Genomic DNA, 18,991 nt, shown 5'->3' with positions numbered 1-18,991 from the left:
TGAGGAAGGGAGAGAGAGGCAAAGGAAATTATTTGAAGCCTCCTGTGAAGCTGCTTCCTTAGTGCAGCCGCTTCTCATCAGGCGCTGGCCATGCCGTGCAGCAGCCAGGGCAAAGGGAGCTCCTCTGGGAGGTGGCCCTGTGCTGTGCCGCCAGCCGGTGGGCAGGGCTGGAGGTGGCCTTCCTCAGCACCTCGGCACCAAGCTGGAGCGTCACCTTCCTCTGCACATATCTGGTGGGGTGATCAGTGCCCAAGAACAGCCTGTGCCTCTGGAAGTCAGCATTTCTGCTGTACGTACAAGTCCAGCATCTGCAAACCCAGGGGTAGGTGACAGACTGCACTTTCTAGAGCTGCGGTAAAGTGAGTAAAACCATACTTTAGGACAGAGGCAGCAGTCCAGGGGAAAGTGCTGTAGGGGCTTGGTCCCGCTTTTTTCCCATAATCCCTTATGAATGCCTCCTGTTCTCCCAGAGAACTTTATGTGATAGCCTGTCTGCACCCTTGACAGCCTTTCTGTGTGATTCAGGTACCCTCTTCACTGAGTTACTCAATTAAGAAATACTGTCTTTCTCACAGATACAGAATACATGGGTCTCGCCCATGTTTACTGCTTAGGTTCTTGTTTCAATTGTGAACAACTAAGCCAAGTGAAGAGAAAACTGCTTTTAGAATGATGCTTTTGTCTGGAGGTATTTCTTACATACCTGGGTGAAGAAGAGAATGTGAAAGAATGAATTAAGAACAAGATTATGACAGAGGTAGAGGTTTTTTCCAGAGTTCAGTATTTGACACAATTAGCAATCTCTAGCACATGTGCTCTTCATATTTTAATACTAATAATGTACTGTTCTTTTTCCCACACTTCATTTGTACAGAGTCCCAGACTTTTGATTCTAGTTTGTGGATGAATAAATGGATATAGTGGAAAGAATCAAGGGGCTTTTTAGGCAGTTAGCTTGAAGGAAAAGACCTCTTAAACCTCTGCGTCAATAGGTTTAAGATTCCTGATTTGACATAACTTAAGTTCTTCAAAACTACTCTTCAATTAATCTTCAGTTCTTCGGAATTTCACTTTTTGTGTCAATCAGACTTGGGAGATGTTCTTTGTAAAACAGATCTTCAGTTCTCCTTTCCGCACCATCATTTTTATTTTTTAATAAAAACTTGTCCTGTTTTGTTATTTATATATTATTTTGCCTTTTTTTAACACTTTTGATTCAATTGTATTGCAGTCATGGGCATCGAAATGACAGGTAAATTCTACATTCTCAGAAAGCCAAACACGTCTCTCATAGTTGGTTTTTTGTTTGCCACTCTGAATGTTGAAGTTCTGTGTTGAATTTGTATAGATCACATCAGAAAATGAAGAACATGAATTGGGTTTTGATTATAATTTGTATATTTATTTTATTTTTTTATTCTGAGTGAGCATGATTGTGTTTTCTGAAGATTTGTTTTCCCTGATTTATGTATGTAACATTTAACATTTTGGTTTGGTTTTACCTACTCACTGGCCTGCTAGTTTGCTGGTATCCTCTGCTGATGCCACTGAAGAATGCACTACCCTTTTATATCAATCAGACTGATGGTTAATCTGTAGCTCAGAGCACTCTGGTCTGCATTTGTTCACAATTTTTTAAATTTGCTTCTCATTAATTTTTGTGTGATGGACCTAAAAGTTGTGAACTTCTTGTCCATTTCTGTTTGTATTAGATACCAGCTCTGCGGAGCTGTTCATTCTCTTTGTGGTCGTTTCATCTCACAGATTTTTAGCTTTAAAGAAAAACAATAAAAATAATACATCCTTGGTGAATGCTTGTTTATTGTGATCCCATGTGAAAGTATACTGTTTGTTAAAACCCCTGCTTGTATCATACTTTTGGGATGCAGTTTTACACAGTAATACTTGAACAGGTGTTACTGCATTAGGATACTGCAGTGTTCATTTGACTAAACTCCATTTCATAACTTTCAGGACTGATGGTCGCCGCTGGTCTTTGGCTTCTCTCCCTTCTTCTGGCTATGGTACAAATACACCCAGCTCAACTGTTTCTGTAAGTGTCTGTTTTGCTGTGCTGATAGGTGTCTTTTGCATGCTTTAGTTTCTCAAATGTAGCGTACTTCTCTTAGGAGAAGACAATGTAGGTTTTGTTACGTTTGATAGACTTGTAACTAACATGTGATAGGAAAATGCTTTGCTTCCTGGAAATAAAAGAAAACTTATGCAATGTGTACCTTGCTTAGAGATGCTTTGTGGTAGTGAGTAGTGTTTAACTGCCCCCTTTTGATCTGCCTTATTGTAATCATATTAGCTATCAAGTTTTAAGTGAGGCTGCCTTGATAACAAGAAGAAAGAGAAACTGTCTATGTATGATGTGATTGATCTGTCTTGGGTTAGACAGCTGTCTTAGGATGGGATGAATCACACATTTGCCTTTTCCTTTGGTAGTTGTGAAATGTTAATGCACAATAATATGTTAGATGCCTAGCCTTTTAGATGTAATCACAATAGAGGGAATCCTGCATAATAGAATAAGTTTAACTTACTGATTTTTACCTTTTGGACCAGTTCTGTTGGTGTGATTGCGATGACTTAATAAAACAGCTAGGAATCAAACTCCAAATAAGCCACCCCCCTTTTCCCCACCGTGTTCCAGTGAGAGGAGGATAAAGGTAGAGACTATGCATCTAGATAACAGCATATGGAAAGCCAACGGCTAAGGAATAAGAAATGCACAGTAATGGCAACAGTATTGATAAAGAAATTTACAAAAGAGAAGGTGCTTTACACACAAAAGGTGTTCAGCACCTCACCTCCATTCTGTGTGGCTGCTGAGACAAAGAAAAGAAGGCATTTGCTCTCTATGGCTTGCGTTCCCCATCCCTGAGGCCGGAAAAAGAAACAATGAGGGACAAATCCCCAAAAAAGCTGGATTGTCCATGTCCTGCTGTCTGCCGCCAGGCCGCTGGGCTCGGCTGTGCTCGCCAGGATTTGGTTGGGCTGGGCTCCCCTCAGGCTCACTTCTGCCAGTCTTGTGTCAGTGTCAGCCCCCCGCTGTACGTGTACATCTCCCGTGCCGCAGCAGTGCCTTGCATCCTGCTCCAGAGCTTGGGAGCTGGCCATGGGGGAGATACCAGCCTCTGCTCTGTACATCTGCACATCTCTGTACTGGAGAGGAGCGAGTGTCCCTTGTTACAACCTGGAGCGAAGCTCTTGGTTGCGGTAGTGGCGCCTGAGTGAGAGGCTGTGGAGACAGAGTTGTAGAGAAAGCCTGCTTTGGAAATAGCAAAGAGTTGACATTGTGACAGAGCGCATCACTGCAACAAAAGGCTTGGTCTGTGTAGATCCAGCTATGGCTCTTCCATGTTTTACGCCTTATATGCATATAAAAGGTGTTTTACCTCTTATGAATGACACATTTGACTGAATGTGAATTAAAAAACCTGATTTTTTTAAGCCGATTCTTTGACAATTAAAGTAGGCTTTCTCTTCCCACTTCCAGTGGGTTTGTTCAGTTTCTCTTCTGAAACAGTTGAGTTCCACATTCTGTACAATGATAAAATATCACCATTTTGTGTTCTGATCAAGTCTTATTTTATTTTTGTCCACACCTGGAAGGACAATTCTGTCTGTCTTAAACCATATTGAGTAATTTCATACATCTTAAGAACTTTTCCTCTAAAGCACTAATTTTGACCTCTGCTTTCTTTTCTTTTGTAGATATTATTTTTGCCAAGTAAATTCCTTGGTTTCACGTTAATTCCAGAAGCATTTTCATTAGGGCATGTTTTTATACCTCTTACTGGAACTAGATCAGATACGCTGTGCTCTTCACCTAAAATATATTGACATAAAGGAGTTTATATCTGATAAAAGTAATTGCCATAGAAACACTGTCACCGTTGCAAGAAACAGGCTTGTGCTAGAAAGGAGATTAAAAGCTTTGTCAAAAACATATCAAAACACTGCTGTAATTTACTGTCCATTTTAATTTCCTTGATATCTTCAATTTTAAAATGGTAATTCTAATTCATATACTTTTTTCCCCTCTTAAGTTCACTAGCTGCTGTCGGCATCCTTGAATGTGGAGCAATTTTACGTGGTATTTGCATATGCTGTCCATGCATTTATGAGCTTAGATGTCTTAACTTCTGTTATAGATCATTGTTGACTTAACCCATGATTATTTCAGACTAGAATGTACAAATATTAAAATATTTAGATATTTTCTACCATTGAGTAAACAGTTTCTTACTTGTGGAAATAAACCTGTTTTTCCAATAAATGCATTTTAATTTTGTGGAAGAAAGCAGCAGTAGAGAATTCATGCCATAAATATATGTGGTGTCCCACCCTCCAAGAGTAAGGGAGCACCCAAGATTGGTAAATATTTGTGGTCGAAAGAAATTACAGAAGTCAGATGATGCACAAAAAGTTTTAGTTGTAAATTAACACACTGGTATATTAGTCTCTGACCTGCTATATGAGCACATGTCAGTGGGTTTTGCATAAAGGGGTGGGGTGAGAAGGAGAGAAAAAGAGGGGGGGAGGAAGAGATCACTAGTCCTGGTTCCAGCAATAGCCCATCTGCTGGGATATCTAGGGTCCTTGGAAGTGCCCAAGGCTTGTGAGGGGAATGCCATTTTACAGAGCAGCTGTTGCCACCCTGAAGGTGGGTTTCTCACCTTCTTTGGAAATTACTTACCACTCACAGTCATTCTATCAGATTCTTGTGAAAATGGGTCAGAGGGCTTTGAGGCTTCGGTGATCTTGTTCCCCCCAGTCTGTGCCTGCTTCACCACCTCATTTCTCTGTTTGTGCTGTACTGAGTTGTGCTTATCTCCAGGAGGTAGATCAAAGACCTTTGTCCCAGAAAAGTGCTGTCCTACCTCTGTATGGCCTCTTGTCCAGTCACATCTTGTTCTTTCTCACAGTGTTACTGCCAACAGTCCTTGGCTGCTGTTATCTACAGTCCTTGGCTGGTGCCACAGCCACCCTGCTCTTGGTGTTTGAGACACACATACTAGCCTTTATTGTCTTGGTTTCTGCAGTATCTCATGGTTAGTTTCTTCTTCTGTTTTGCCCAAGAATTTGCTACTGCTGATAAGCCTTGCAAAAGCAATTGGATATCCTTTGAATTATCTAGCCACTATTTCTTCACTTCTTAGAGATGTTTTTCACTTTCTTCTTTACCCCCTGGATAATATATGTGAATCACAAAACAAAAACTTGAAGTGTACCCATCTAATAGGTTTCATGTACTTTTTCAAAATTTGAAAGAGCTAGCCTTCTCCTCCACATTATTACCAATTGTTAGAGGAAATGAGACACCAGTTCTTACAACACCATAAATGTACATATGGAACACTCCCTTTTCAGTGATGAATAAATAAAATTCACCTTAATCTATACGCTTACCAACCAGCGTGCCGAAAGAGTTTCTGCACATTGCAGTAGAGCACAACTTTGGTCTTCACAAGCAGCTGAAAGTCAAAGCAGGGACAAAGTGTCTGTAGCTAACTACAGTTATGCTGAAATGAGTGTAGATCACCATTTCTTGTTACCCTGGTTTTTTCCATTTGTTTGTTTGACTTTTAATATTGAAAATTATGAGATGGATAGGATTACCTATTGAATGGAAGCTCGTGGGATTAGAAGTAGTGCAAGTGCCAAATGTTCTAGTTCTCACAACAAAATCAAAATTAAAATACCTTCTGCTTGATTATTCAGTTGAAAAGCAGCTCTTGGTATGGCTTACTCTAGCACATTTGGATCAAATCTTGGTAGTTAGAAGATGCAGTTGAGATGATTGTGTCTTCTAGGAGAGAAAGCCTTAGAAAGGTGATGATGTGAGACAATACACAGCTGCGTGTTTTTCAAATCTGCATTTCTGTGTCATGTGTTTCCATAATACACTATGGTTGAACATATTAAAAATATTTTAACTCTTGTGTGATTTTTGGAGCATTAATTGTGGAATGCCAGGAGAACTGTTCTATTTCAGAATTTTTCTGTAAGAATTTGGATTTGGACTGAAATCAGAATTTAGATCACCAAAAAAATACTTTGTGCCTATGATGGTCCTGATACAACTGAGAGTGGTTAGCATTAGGAAGATTCTCACTTTAGTTGTCTTGGATCTAAACTGCGACACCTTATATGAGTCATTTTCTCACTGATCTTCCCATAATCCCCTGAAACCAAAGAGGTAAAGAATTATTTTAGAGGAATAGCCGCCTGTGATGCTCTGTATTGGGAAATTCTCCTGTGCTAGAGTATGTATTTTACAGAGCATGGCTGTGGGAAATATGCTGTGTGGCTAGCTGTAACTAGCTGCTATAGTGTGAGATAAGAAAGAACTTACCTTGCCTGTGCTGTATGCTGAATTATGCATGGTGATGTGCTAAGGCGGGATTCCATGCATGAGCTACTGTAACTCAACAAGTTACTACTTATTGGATGAGCTGTGGTAAATTCTTGGTGTGAATGCCTCATAGCCTGCGGCAAAGCAAGGTAACGCAGTCTTGCAGACTTAAGCTTGTTCTGATGTGGTGCAGCATTCCCATGTAGACCAGTCCTTCTTAGCCTTTTCTGCCAGTGGGTTTTCTTCTTTTTTGCTTTTAGGAGATGACTTCACGAGATCTAGTGTGATAAGAAAGCTTTTCTTTTGATTCTAAGAGTTAGCATATTAGCCTTTACCACACAAGTTGCCAGGAGATTAAAAGGACACTGTAGCTTCTGTGCTTACCAGCCTGGTTATTATCTGCTGACCTTGGCAATGCAGGGGTAATATTTGTACAGTACAAAACTTTATTGATTTCACTCGTTAGAAATGATGTAACAAAAAAACTCTTTACTGTGTTTGCCTCCATTAAAAGAGCACCTAGGTGGGGGCCTTGGTGTTCAGTATGAGAAGTCAGATAAGCAGTAATGGGCACGTGTAAATTGATCCACAGAAGAAGTTAATTTTATTGAGAAATCCAGGTGCAAGCTGAGGAGCTACGGAAAATATCCAAATTTTTCAACTTACTCGCTTTTGCTAGTAAAATGTAAGGAACGTCTGCATGGAACTAAGCAGCTTTGTGCAGTTTTACAGGAATATTTATAGATCGAGTAACTTGGGAAGTGGTTTTAGTACCACACACAGTAGAGCATTTCTCTGTGTTTGTCAGTACACATTAGCAAGTTTGGTTGTTAATGATTTGAACTCTGTCTGTGTTTTTTAAAAAGGGTACCAGATCCATGTTCATGGAAAAGTTCAAAGTTCTGCCTCGAAGCATCTAGCGTGGCTCAGGCAGAGCTGCATAAAAACCTGTAGAATACAGTAGTATGGTCACTTGCACTGCTCATGTACTGCAGCTCTATACGTGAAATGTTGCGAGGGTGGTTATTGTGGTAGCACTTCCATTCTGATGCCTGTTCATATCTTCCAGGTTTATACTAAATGGATGGTTTTAGCGTAATTCCTTTCACTTTTTGTCAGCCATATAACCGGTCTTGATAAATGTATTGAGTTCTCTCACTTTATTTTCAGTGTACAATTTTTATAAGATATTAGCATATTAATTTTTTCAGCAAGGTTTTAGATGTATTTAATTTTATTTTTAAGAGCATTAGTAATATCTTAAATATGGATAATGCAGTACCTTTATTAGGAAGATTTACAATTGTGACAATAAGTTACACTTTATAGTTGCCACACTTAGGCTGTCCTATTCCAGTAATTGATTTTCAGCAGACTCCATTTTAGCTATTCTTTTGTATCATTGACATCAGACGTCACTTTTGCCTTAGGAAACTTAAAGTTTTTAGAGTGCAATGTGCCTTCTGGAACTGAAGTGGTTCTTTTTTTTTTAATATTTACTCTATGCTTAGCTCACGAGTTTGAGTAATTATTTATTTTCTTCTTTGAATTGGTAGTCAGGCATGTGAAACAGTTACTGTAATTTTTAACTTAAATTACTTTATTCACGAGTACCAAATACAGTCTTGAACACGTTTTTTTTCACTCTGATGGAAGCTTGTGTGTTCTTGTGCTCTTGCAGTCGTCCTGCTCATCCCAAGAGAAGCTACACCAGTTACCATACCAACCAACTCCTGATGAACTACATTTTTTGTCTAAACATTTCTGTACCACTGAGAGCATTGCCAGTGATAACAGGTGCAGGACCACTGCAATGCGTCCTCGGTCCCGAAGTCTCAGGTGAGTTTGTGTGCCTGGAAACAGGGCTTGGAACTAAATTCAGATATTGTGGGGAGCATCATGGTGTTTTACACTGGGGATGTGTACAGGTTTTGAAATGTCTGAAATGTGTATGTAACTGAGGCTAAATGAGGAATAGTCCTTAAATACTTGCTCTGTTTTTTGTCATGACTTACTTCAGTGGTAGCTATTGTTAAGATAGGTCTTAATGTGAAGGCAGCTTCCCTACAGAGACTGTTTTGATGATCTAGTCATTAATGATCTAGTTGAAGTATTCCCTTTCTGAATCTGTGTACCTGCCCTGTCCTCAGCAGTAGCCTGTGAATGTCTGTAACAGATTGACTGTATCAGTTCAAGGACTCTCTGTTGTGATATCTTGTGACTTTTAGGAGTTTTGACTTTTAGGAGTTTTGACTTTTAGGAGTTTTGACTTTTAGGAGTACCAGGAGACAGATTTAGATTCACATAATTATTAAAATTGGAAGGGACCTTGAAAATCATCTTGTTTCAACCCCGCTGCTGTGGGCAGTGACATTTCCACTAGACCACACCTTCTAGACAGGTTGAATGGGCTAGAATCACAAACACGGGAAGTCTGTATTGAGATTTTTTTTAAAGGGCTTTGTAGTGGACAGTGAGGCTCATGATAGGAAAAAAAGTGATTTTTTAGGTTTGTGAGGTCTGTGGGTATCTTTTATGAACTTTTTTCCTCAAAGTCTTGTGCCTTTTTTTATGGCACAGTGCTCCAGCTTTGTTCAACATGTGCATATAGATAACATTATTTGTAGGAAGTTACTGCCTTTTTTTCCTGGTCAGATTGAAAGCAGATTGTTTTGATGTCTTATTTCAAATTATCCATTTTGAAAAACAGAACCAAAGTAATTCTGTACTTTTTCACTTTTTCATGTCACCAGAGGTCTTGGTCAGATCTTGCTGTTTTGATTGTATCTAATTTTCAAAGGTACAGGTATAAGACCAGTTAAATAGATCTCTGCTGCTGTTGTAGGGAAAATATAATGGTCACAGGCTTCATCTGCCTGCAAATACAGGTACAAACTAGGAGAATAACATGGTTAGCAGTTAGATGTCAAGTACATTAAATAATAATGAGGACTTGAACAGAAATAGCAGGAAGGGACCAAGTGTACCATTGATGGCAGACTGTATCTTTCCAGTGAAGTCTGTGCTGACTTTTTGTTGCAAATAAATCATACAAAAATACAAGAACTAACTGTAGTTCATGCTGAGACAAGTGTAAAGGGATAATTTGCTTTGCTTGCAGCCCTGGACGTTCTCCTGCTTGCTGTGACAATGAAATAATTATGATGAACCATGTCTACAAAGAAAGGTTCCCAAAGGTAATGAATTATATTTAAGATACCCAGTATCTAAATTGATAGGCAACATAGGTTCTAAGTAAGTGGTGCTTTTGTTATGGGAAGTAATGATCCAGCCCTGTAATGGCTTCCATAAAGCATCACTGAGCTCTTACTGCAATGATAAAATCACAATAAAGAAAACTCTGGCTGAGAACTGGACATTCATTTGGCGATGCTGCCAAACTGGTTTTGAAATTAATCATGCTGGTAATATACTCTGCTGATTGGAATCTGATGATACATTGGGTTTTAATAGGTGGTGTGTATTTCGGGCAAATGCATACTGCATTAGTAAATCAAAACCAGTTGCCAGTGCTAAGTCTTGAGAAGCATCTGCTGTGATATACCAGCAGATTACTTCAGTTAGTGCCAATACTCCTTTTCCCAAACACTTGCTATATGCTTTGCATACATGTGTATGTATTGTATGCACTGATTTAATGCATTTAATGAGCTCAGTACACAGATGTGGGGGTTTGGCTATGAGATAGGACATTTTGCTCTCCTGTCCTGAGATCTTGAGACACAGGTGAGTTCCTAGGTGCAGGTGTGTGTGCACAGCTTGAAGCACTATGCTCTTGGTTGCTCCTAGGACTTTGGTTACCCCTGGAAAATAAAACAAGGTACTGTTCCTAAAATATGAGTTTAAAAGGGAGAAATGTGTTTGCATTTCTTCAATAAGAAGGGAGATTTTTAAAGATTTGGAGAGTAATCGGGCAACAATATGATGTGTGAAGAACCCACTCATCTTAGTGTTTGAGATAGAAACTAAGATGTGTGGGATTTCTGTTTAATAATAATAATAATATCTTCAAGGGGTTTTTTTTAAGCATCTGCAGTTCTGTGAGAACCAGACAGTTGGTTCTGTAAAACAAACACATCTGGGAACCTGCAGACATGCTTGGCAGGACCTGTGAGCCTGCGGTGCTTTTAATTAGTCAAATGAGCCTCATTCAAACTCTGCTCTGTGAAATATTTTATGGAATAACCTTTGTGAAATTAATGACTATATTCTGCTGTGTAGTATCTGCAGTTTTAGCAGAACAAAGTAGACCCCTAAGAATGCTGGTTTTTTCTTTTTTATACATTTCCACTTGGCTTTGACTTAAAAGCTTTTTAGTTCTGTTACTGATTATCACAAGATTAGTGCACAGTTAATCACCAGTGGCAGACAAAGTGGGGGAGCTACATGGCAGAACAATAAGGCTGTTGCTTTTCTGTACTGGTAACGCGGGGAAATGTCATCTGTCACTTTGCCTTTGTGTACTTGCCTTTTGGCTTCAGTCATTTCATGCATTCCAGCTAGGTAAATTCTAAGGCAGTACAGAAATGTACTGCAGAAATAACTTCAAGGCTGTTAGTTTCATGTAGAGCTGATTTAATGTGTTGAACAACTACTTTTCTATAGGCCACAGCTCAGATGGAAGAGAGGCTTCAGGACATTATAACAAATCATTCTCCAGAGAACATCCTTCCTCTGGCAGATGGAGTGCTCAGTTTTACCCACCATCAGATCACAGAACTGGCTCGAGATTGTTTGGATAAATCTCACCAGGGTCTCATCACATCACGATACTTCCTTGAATTACAGCAGAAGTTAGACAAATTGCTACAGGAGGTATGAGCCATGAGACTGCTGTGTATTTGCCTGAAAAATTGTTTAAATCTGTTTGCCTAAGAGTTTTCCTGAATATTGTCTCGAATTACGACCATTTACTCTAGTAATTGTCAAAGTGGTATTCAGAAGATTAGTCTACATAATGACTCCTACAAAACTATAAGGCACCCTGGCATATTGGTCTGGCATAGATGGGTTGTAAAGATTTCAGTAAAAACAGCATTGTGTCCTGCAGTGCAAGTTGTAGATTGCTTACAGAAGTGTAGGCATAAGTCTGGCTTATTATTACAGGGCTGGCTATTCCATTTTCTTTTAAAAAATGAGATAACGTGCACACTTTCCTTTTATCAGCTCTACTATGTTGAGAAAGCAGACAGCAACCCTTAGCTTTTTATTAGTGAGAGATTATTTATTATTTTATTATTTGTAACATTTCTCTCATAGCTGAAATGTTGATTAACAGAAACAATGTCTTTTTAAAGTAATAATTGTGCTGAAACTTTCATAGAATAATCAGCTAAATTACTTAAGGAGAACTTGAAACTTGGCAAAGGGGCTATTACATAAGTCACTGCAGTTCATAATGTATAATTTTCTAAAGCATGAGTGCAACATGTAATGTACTCATTTATTTGTGTGGGATTTGATAGTATAAGTTAAAATGACCCTGACAGAGCCGCAGATTTGTAATCAGTTTGACCTTTTTTTCCAGCTGATACACTAAGATACAGTGCCTGTCTTAATTTGTCTTCTGCTTTCTTTTGAATTCACAAACAGGTTTTGGGTGGGTTTTTTGGTTTTTTTTTTTTGTTTTTTTTTGGTTTTTTTGTTGTTGTTGTTGTTGTTGTTGTTGTTTTTTGTTTTTCCTATGCTGCTTTTTTTGTTGATTTCTATTCAGTAAGTAGGATTTCTGACACTTAAGTTTTTTTAACTTTTCATACAGCAAAACAAAATTTAAGACGTCAGTAAATTACTCTGGATTGTTGAAACCGTATTTTTTAAACATTGAAAATACTTAGAGGTTGCTTACTAATTTGAACCAGTAAGCTTCTTAGGAAGTGATCATAGTTCTGCCATACCAAAGTGCAGGCAGAATTGGCCAGTTGATGATGTCAAAGTACAAGAAAACATATCTAAGCCAGGATTCACTGAACTACTGCTAACGTTGTTAATGATATAGACCTTAAAATGGCTACACATTAAATACAGATTAGAATATGTGTTTACTGACACTTTTCCCAAAACCTGCTGAAAAAACATGCCAGCACATTATTCTTCAATCTGCATATAAAGCAATGTGGTGTTTAAAGAATCACGAAGCCACTCATTTTGTCATATTCTCTGATGTTAATTCTTTATTATGGAAAAGATTCCTGTTCTGCAAAAACATTACACCTTAAAAAGTTCAGACTTAACTTTTGAGTCCATTGCTTGCTTCTTGTTAATGGCATGATATGACAGTATGAAAACATTTTCTTTGCACAGCTTTGTTATGGGCACTTAGTTGTGCTTTGGTTTCACCTGATTCATTTGTTGTCAATTCCCAGCTGCAGTCTTCAGTAGAAAACTGCATTTCCTGCTGCTACTTGGCACTGTGCAGTTACTTTAACGAGGGGAAGACTCCCTTGAGGCTGAAGCAGCTTGGTTCAGCTAAAATTTTTAGAATTCTAAGGTCAAGTGGACCTGAATGCTTTCCTGCTTCATCCCCCTTAAACGTAATGTGTATTGAATCTTCTGTTCACTTAGGCACCTGAGGGTTCATAAAACTCTACAACAGTGCTTTAAATTTTGTTGGTGGCTAAAACAGACAGTTGCTTTGTTTAGAAAGGAGTTTTATTTGGGTTGAGTTGATAATGTTCAGTATTACACTTCTGTCCAGTTAAGATTCTTCTGAAACCTGCTAGATGATATTTGTGCTGTTTTCTTTTTTCCTTTTTTCAACTCCATAGATTAATTAATGTATTAGGTGATATTTAAAATTGTAGTACTTACATTAAGAGCAATATGCATAGCTTCCTATTTTCATAGAGCTTTTTTTCAAAAATGTAATGTGTTTTAGGAAAAATACTTATTCGTCCATAGTAATAATTTTTAAATGTTAGTTTCTTAACTTTCTTTGTGGTTTTGAATATGCAAGAGATGCTGAGAAACTTAAGTCTATGCCTTTTACTGTTCAGAGCAAGGAAATGCTTTGTGATTTGAGGGTAGGGCTATTCTAATAGAATAAGATGGAGAATTATATGGTTTCTTTGCATTCACTAGCATCCTTAAATAATATAATTTGTTCTTAGAGGGGAACATTTAAAAGAAACTTGAAATGCAGCTCAGACCATTATACTTCTAGAAGTATTTTTTCTGTATGTATTCTTCTACAGCATTTCCCCCTCTCTTTTGTAATCTTAGTAGAACTCAATTTTTGTTGTCATCTTTTGTTTGTGTACCTTTAGATGAAGCCTCTCTGCAAGTATAGGTGTTTAATATGTCTATCTCGTATAAATTGTCATTTTCCTATGACTGACAAAAAGACAGTATGAATTTCAGATGGATGTTGCTTATATCTATTATTATTAATTATGTTAGTTTTCATTTTGGCCTAATATTGTTAACAAATTGAGGCACAACCTGCATGTATAGATCTGTCTTGATCTGTATTGATACGTCATTTGCAAAGCTGGTGGTACTAATACTCTGTAAGCTTAAGAAACAAGGAAAAAAAAAGAAGTGGGTGTTTGTTGTAAGCACTTTTGTTGTTACAGTGTTTGAATTTTGAGACTGGGATTATTTGAACAGAAGTTACAGTGTTGCTCAGATCTTTGTTATCTCTGCTGGCATCTTGAAATTGATGCGCCGTTTGTGTCAAGTACATGCTTCAAACCCTGCAGGCATCCTAAATATCGTACATGCTTTCCTAAGCAGTGCATTGAATGCAGTTTGGTTTAATATGACTTTATTTTTATCTTTCAGGCGCAAGAGCGATCAGAGAGTGGAGAAATGGCATTTATTAAACAACTTGTTCGAAAAATCTTGATAGTTATTGCTCGACCTGCTCGTTTACTGGAATGCCTGGTATGGTCATGCTTACTATGAGCAGTGTTTTTAGTAGTGGAGGCAATTCTCTGATTCAGTACTCAAGGCTCTTTACTGGGGCTTCATTGTTAGTGGGATCCTTTCCACTTCTATTAATGGATATAGTACACTGGCAGGACCCTCCTGTTTGGTTCCCTGCTATTGCAGATACTGTGGTGAATCCTTGTCATCAGCTGAGGAAGCTGCTGTTTAAAGCCAGTTGGCTTTTTCTGTTGTTTTGTTAGACTTCTCCATTTCTTAGGAAGACTGTTCCAGAATTGTAATTGCTTGGTGGTTTTCTCATTTCTTTAACGTTTCATAATCTTGTTGCACTCAACAGCTGCCAGAAGTATAAACAGCTTGAGGTCAGCTCTGCAGTACCTGATCTGATGATAAGAGCAGCAGAGGGGTTAGGCTGTCTGGATACGTGGATAATTATACTGGGGACAGGAAGGAGAAGAAGAGTTAATTTATTTATGCATGAGCATAGCAGCGATGTTGCCAAACTGGGTTCATTTGTGTGAGCCTTGTGGGCGTGTTTCTGCTTTTCTTGCCCATGCTGTGGGAGCTGGGATGGCTCAGGTGCAGGAAATTGCTCCTACACACAGAGCCTGTGTGCTTCAGTTGTTCAGTTGAACTTGCAGAACACAGTGTACACAGGAGGATGGTGTAGACACCCAAGTACCATGCCAGAGCCAGCCTGAGTCCAAAAGGCCTGGCTGGCAGCCTGAGCTGACTTTGAGCCACTCTGCTTGCCAATGCTAAGATCAGTATTGATGCTGCAATACAGCTATTTGGGGCTGGCAGGGCTTATGTGGAAGCCAGCCTGCTGCTAGACTCAAGTTATGCCTGAAATTGTCATAACTGCATTTGCATCACACTGAAACTGAGCTAGTAATCTTTCCAACCTGATTTTGGCTCTGTGCTGTGTCCCTTCGTCTGTGGCACAGTTAATCCACACCCTGGCTCGTTCAGCCATGGGCATATTTGAGAGCTGCCTCTATTTTGTTTTGGAAACACCAAGTCTCAGTGTTCCCAGTTATTTTTTTGTTTGTGATTTGCAGTTCAGAAGGAATCTAAAAATAAGATATGTGCTCTGAATCAGCACGAAAGAGATGTTTAAAAAAAAACCAACCAAAACAAAACAAAAAGGAAAGCTTTAGAGAGAAGAACATCTTAGCATGTCCCGCTTCTGCTGTTGAATCCAAACTTGTTTTACACCTTCTCCCTGAGAAGTTCATTCCATGTTTAGTGTGCTGTTCCCTGCTCTATTTACAGGGTTTATATGTTTCTCCACATCATCCAGTTTCTCATATCCTTGTTTTTTCCCTCTCGGGTTTGCATCCTTCTGTTATCACACATCCAGAAATGCTCTTAAATACATCTCATAGGCAGTCAGACTAAGATTTGTTAATAATACTTTCAATCCTTCCATTACAGGCTTGCTAGCTTTCTCCCATCAACCCTTGCTCCCAGCGTCATCATTCTCTGTTTTGCTTTCTATTTGAGAGCTGGAGTGTGTCCAGTGAAGAGCAACAAGAGTCATGGAGGGTCTAGAAAATGTATCCAGGAGTGGCTGAGGGAGCTGGGTTTGTTTAGTTTCAGGGAGGCTCGGGGGGGCACCTTATTGCTCTTATGGCTCCCTGAAAGGAAGGTGCCAGGTAGGAGCCGTTCTCTCCTGCGATGCCTGCAGGACTAGAGGAAATGGCCTTAAATTAAGACAGTGGAGGTACAGATTACATATTTGAAAATTTTTACCTCTGTTAGATTGGTCAGGCACTGGAATAGGTTGTGTAAGGAGGTGGTGGAGTTACCTGGAGGTGTTCAAGAGGTATTTGGATCTCGTGCTGGATGGTTCAGTGGTTTAGGGGTTACAGAGGTGGTGCTGGACGGATGGTTGGACTGAATGATCTTAAAGGTCTCTTTGAACCATGATGACTGTGTGGTTCCAGTTAAAGTTTTCTCCTGATGGTCTATTTGCCTATTAGTTTATTCTTCCTGAGTGATAAGTTTTAATGGGGTCTAGTCCAAATCTCTGTTCACTTAGTTCCCACTTTCTGCCACTGGGAAAACCTCGGCTACCTGCTCTGCCTTATCCTTCAAGCAGAGTAATGTGTATCCTGCACCCCTCCTTTTGCTGGGCTTCCTGGATTGAGTGGAAGAAAAATGGTGCAAAGGTCAGATGTGACTGTCTCTCGTAGCTGAGGTTCAGAGCAGCAGTGGCAGGGAAAGCCAGCAGAGCTTGCTTCAAGTGTTCTCACTTCAAACAGGATCTTCAGGAGGTTTAAACTGGCTTGTAACAGCCCTGCGCCGTATGTCTCTACAGCTACGGGTAGCTTGAACAAATTTAGGCATATGGTCATACAACAATACATTTTTCATGCAAGAAGATTTTAAGCCTAGATCATAAACATAATTGTAATAATATAGAAACAGTATTTTTTTTCTGTAGCATTTCTATGGAAACTTTTGATTATTACTGTCTGATATTTTAGAGTATCTGTCTGAAATAGATACTAGATGTGGAAAACTTCAGCTTCTGTAAGAAAGTTCATAAAATTATAGAAAATAAATCCAGCTTTGTGGTCATCAGACATTTCAGACACCCTGCAGTAAATCTGTCAGTTTTCTGATGGTGGTCTTGTCTCAGGTGTTCATAGCATGTGAAATCCTATTTTAGTTTACTTGATATTCATACGAATAAAGGTATTACAGTTTCATTTGTGGTAAGAGCTATGGTTTTCTCCATTTGTACATGGAAAATGAAATGCAGAGTTGGAAGTAAAGATCAGAAAACAAGTTCATTGCTTTTAATTAGTTGGACCTGTGTATTTATATCTGTGTGTTTAGATAGCTGAACACACACACATTCATATGATCAGATTACCTGCTTTGAAATTGCCGTGTTTTGCTAGTAAATGGAGGATTTTAGCTGTAGAAGATCTGGCACTGCAGTAGGTCAGCAGATGATAATGTTTTCCTGACAAAAGTGAACAGAAATCTTGGCACACAGCATCATGCTGTTGGCTGCTTTAGTGCCAAGGAGTAACATATAAGAGATACAGCTGGGGATGGCATGTAATATGAGGAGAGTAGGACTGAAATAGCATGTACTGTTTAGTTATTGGTTCAGATTTTTGGGCAGGTTTGGGGCATACTGAGACTTTGAGCTAATGTAAGGCAGCTTGCACAGTTCATGGGTTTGTGGTAAGTCCTTTGCAGTAGGTTGTACGTGATGAAAATTGTTTCATGACACATGTAAAACTAAGATTGTTTCCATAAGATTGAAAATCCCAAAGATATTTTATTTCAGACATGCTCTAGCTCCTCTTGTTAGCTGCAGCAGTTTCGGTGCTTCCAAAATTAAGTGTAGTACTGAATTTCTCAAGCTGCCTTCTGGGTTAGGATGTTGACTTTCCAAGTCCTGAGTAACCTGAGGGCTTAGGGCAAGACCCTTGTGACTGAACATGTAGCTAAAACACCATGGAGTTACATTTGGCTGCAAAACAGTCAGGAAATCAGCTATCTCAACAGTCTGCCTGGCTTCTACAGGTATTTGTGACAGAGCTGACCTACTCGAGGAAAAAGTCTTTTGTTATATTAATGACTGTTGGCTATTACTCTTGAGGATTGCGCCTCTGTTAAGGATAGGCAGAAGCACCTTGAAGAGTGCAATAGCCATGAACAGATATTTTGGTATGAATTCATGCCAGTAGAGAGAGAAATTGTATTAAAAAATCCTACCCATGTGGTTGTAATAATCTTCCTTGCTCCTTTCAATGTATTTCTCTTTTTATAGTCTATAAAGGTAGTAAAATAAATGTATTTCCAAGGGACATGGGAATAGGTAGAGTTTTGAGTTTCCATTCTTTTTGTTCCTTTTTGTTCCTTATTGAGGCTTGCCTTTTTGGCATGTTATAAATTATGGTTGTAATATAGTTACATCCTATAGAATAATGTTTCATTTCTGGATTTGAAACAATTGGATCAATGAAGCTCAGATTTTTTAAATCAAGTTTCAATTTTATCTTCATTCTAAAGTTAGTGTTTTGTTTAATTGTATTTTCTATAAAACACAGTGTGTTTATATTGATTAGAAATACTTGAAATGAATACTTCAGAAGTGAAGAATGCAATATATTTACATAATTGTAGTGGATTTTATAAGCAAGCACATGCAAGGAGATTGTCTTCTGTATTTGAAATCTTATTTTTGCTGGTTATAGGTCATTTCACTCAGTATTACATGAATTTTTGAGGACAAAGAACATACTATTCATACAAAGTAGTACTCAAAATAATGACGTGCAGTTCCATTGCTTACATCATGTTACACCATATAAGAATCAGAATAGATTAACAGACTACTAGTAATAGAATAAAGAGGTATTGTTTTTAGTAGGAAAATGCCATGTATGTGGAGTTATAAGAAGCAAAGGAAGTTTTTATCTTAGATCCAAAGGAATGTGTTTCAACAGTGAAAATGATGATTGTTTTTCCTCTAGGAATTTGATCCCGAAGAGTTTTACTATCTTTTGGAAGCAGCTGAAGGCCATGCTAAAGAGGGGCAAGGCATTAAAACAGACATCCCTCGATACATTATTAGCCAGCTGGGCTTAAATAAAGATCCTCTGGAAGGTGAGTGAATCTCCTGGTATAGCTATAGATTTCTAGGTTCTTCCTTCTCAAAGTGTTTTCGTTCTGATAATCTGTGGATACCTGAAA

General features: G+C 38.7%; 1 protein-coding gene across 5 annotated transcripts in view; it reads left to right on the top strand.

Moving 5' to 3' along the window:
* MAST4 (microtubule associated serine/threonine kinase family member 4) overlaps positions 1-18,991 on the top strand; it is a 278,078-nt gene that overhangs the window by 216,067 nt on the left and 43,020 nt on the right. For 3 of the 5 annotated variants that reach the window (XM_058423983.1, XM_040089244.2, XM_058423984.1), the window contains 7 exons: positions 1,232-1,252; positions 1,975-2,053; positions 8,046-8,203; positions 9,486-9,561; positions 10,991-11,200; positions 14,165-14,266; positions 18,772-18,904. In XM_058423983.1, coding sequence (XP_058279966.1) covers positions 1,232-1,252; positions 1,975-2,053; positions 8,046-8,203; positions 9,486-9,561; positions 10,991-11,200; positions 14,165-14,266; positions 18,772-18,904 — 779 coding nt within the window. The remainder of the gene's footprint in view (positions 1-1,231; positions 1,253-1,974; positions 2,054-8,045; positions 8,204-9,485; positions 9,562-10,990; positions 11,201-14,164; positions 14,267-18,771; positions 18,905-18,991) is intronic. The other 2 variants (XM_040089245.2, XM_040089243.2) reach the window with 1 other exon arrangement.

Source organism: Hirundo rustica, chromosome Z, assembly GCF_015227805.2.
Source record: "Hirundo rustica isolate bHirRus1 chromosome Z, bHirRus1.pri.v3, whole genome shotgun sequence".
NCBI classification, from domain to species: domain Eukaryota; kingdom Metazoa; phylum Chordata; class Aves; order Passeriformes; family Hirundinidae; genus Hirundo; species Hirundo rustica.
The sequence above is the reverse complement of the archived record's forward strand: the minus strand, read 5'-3'. Positions and strand labels throughout refer to the sequence as shown.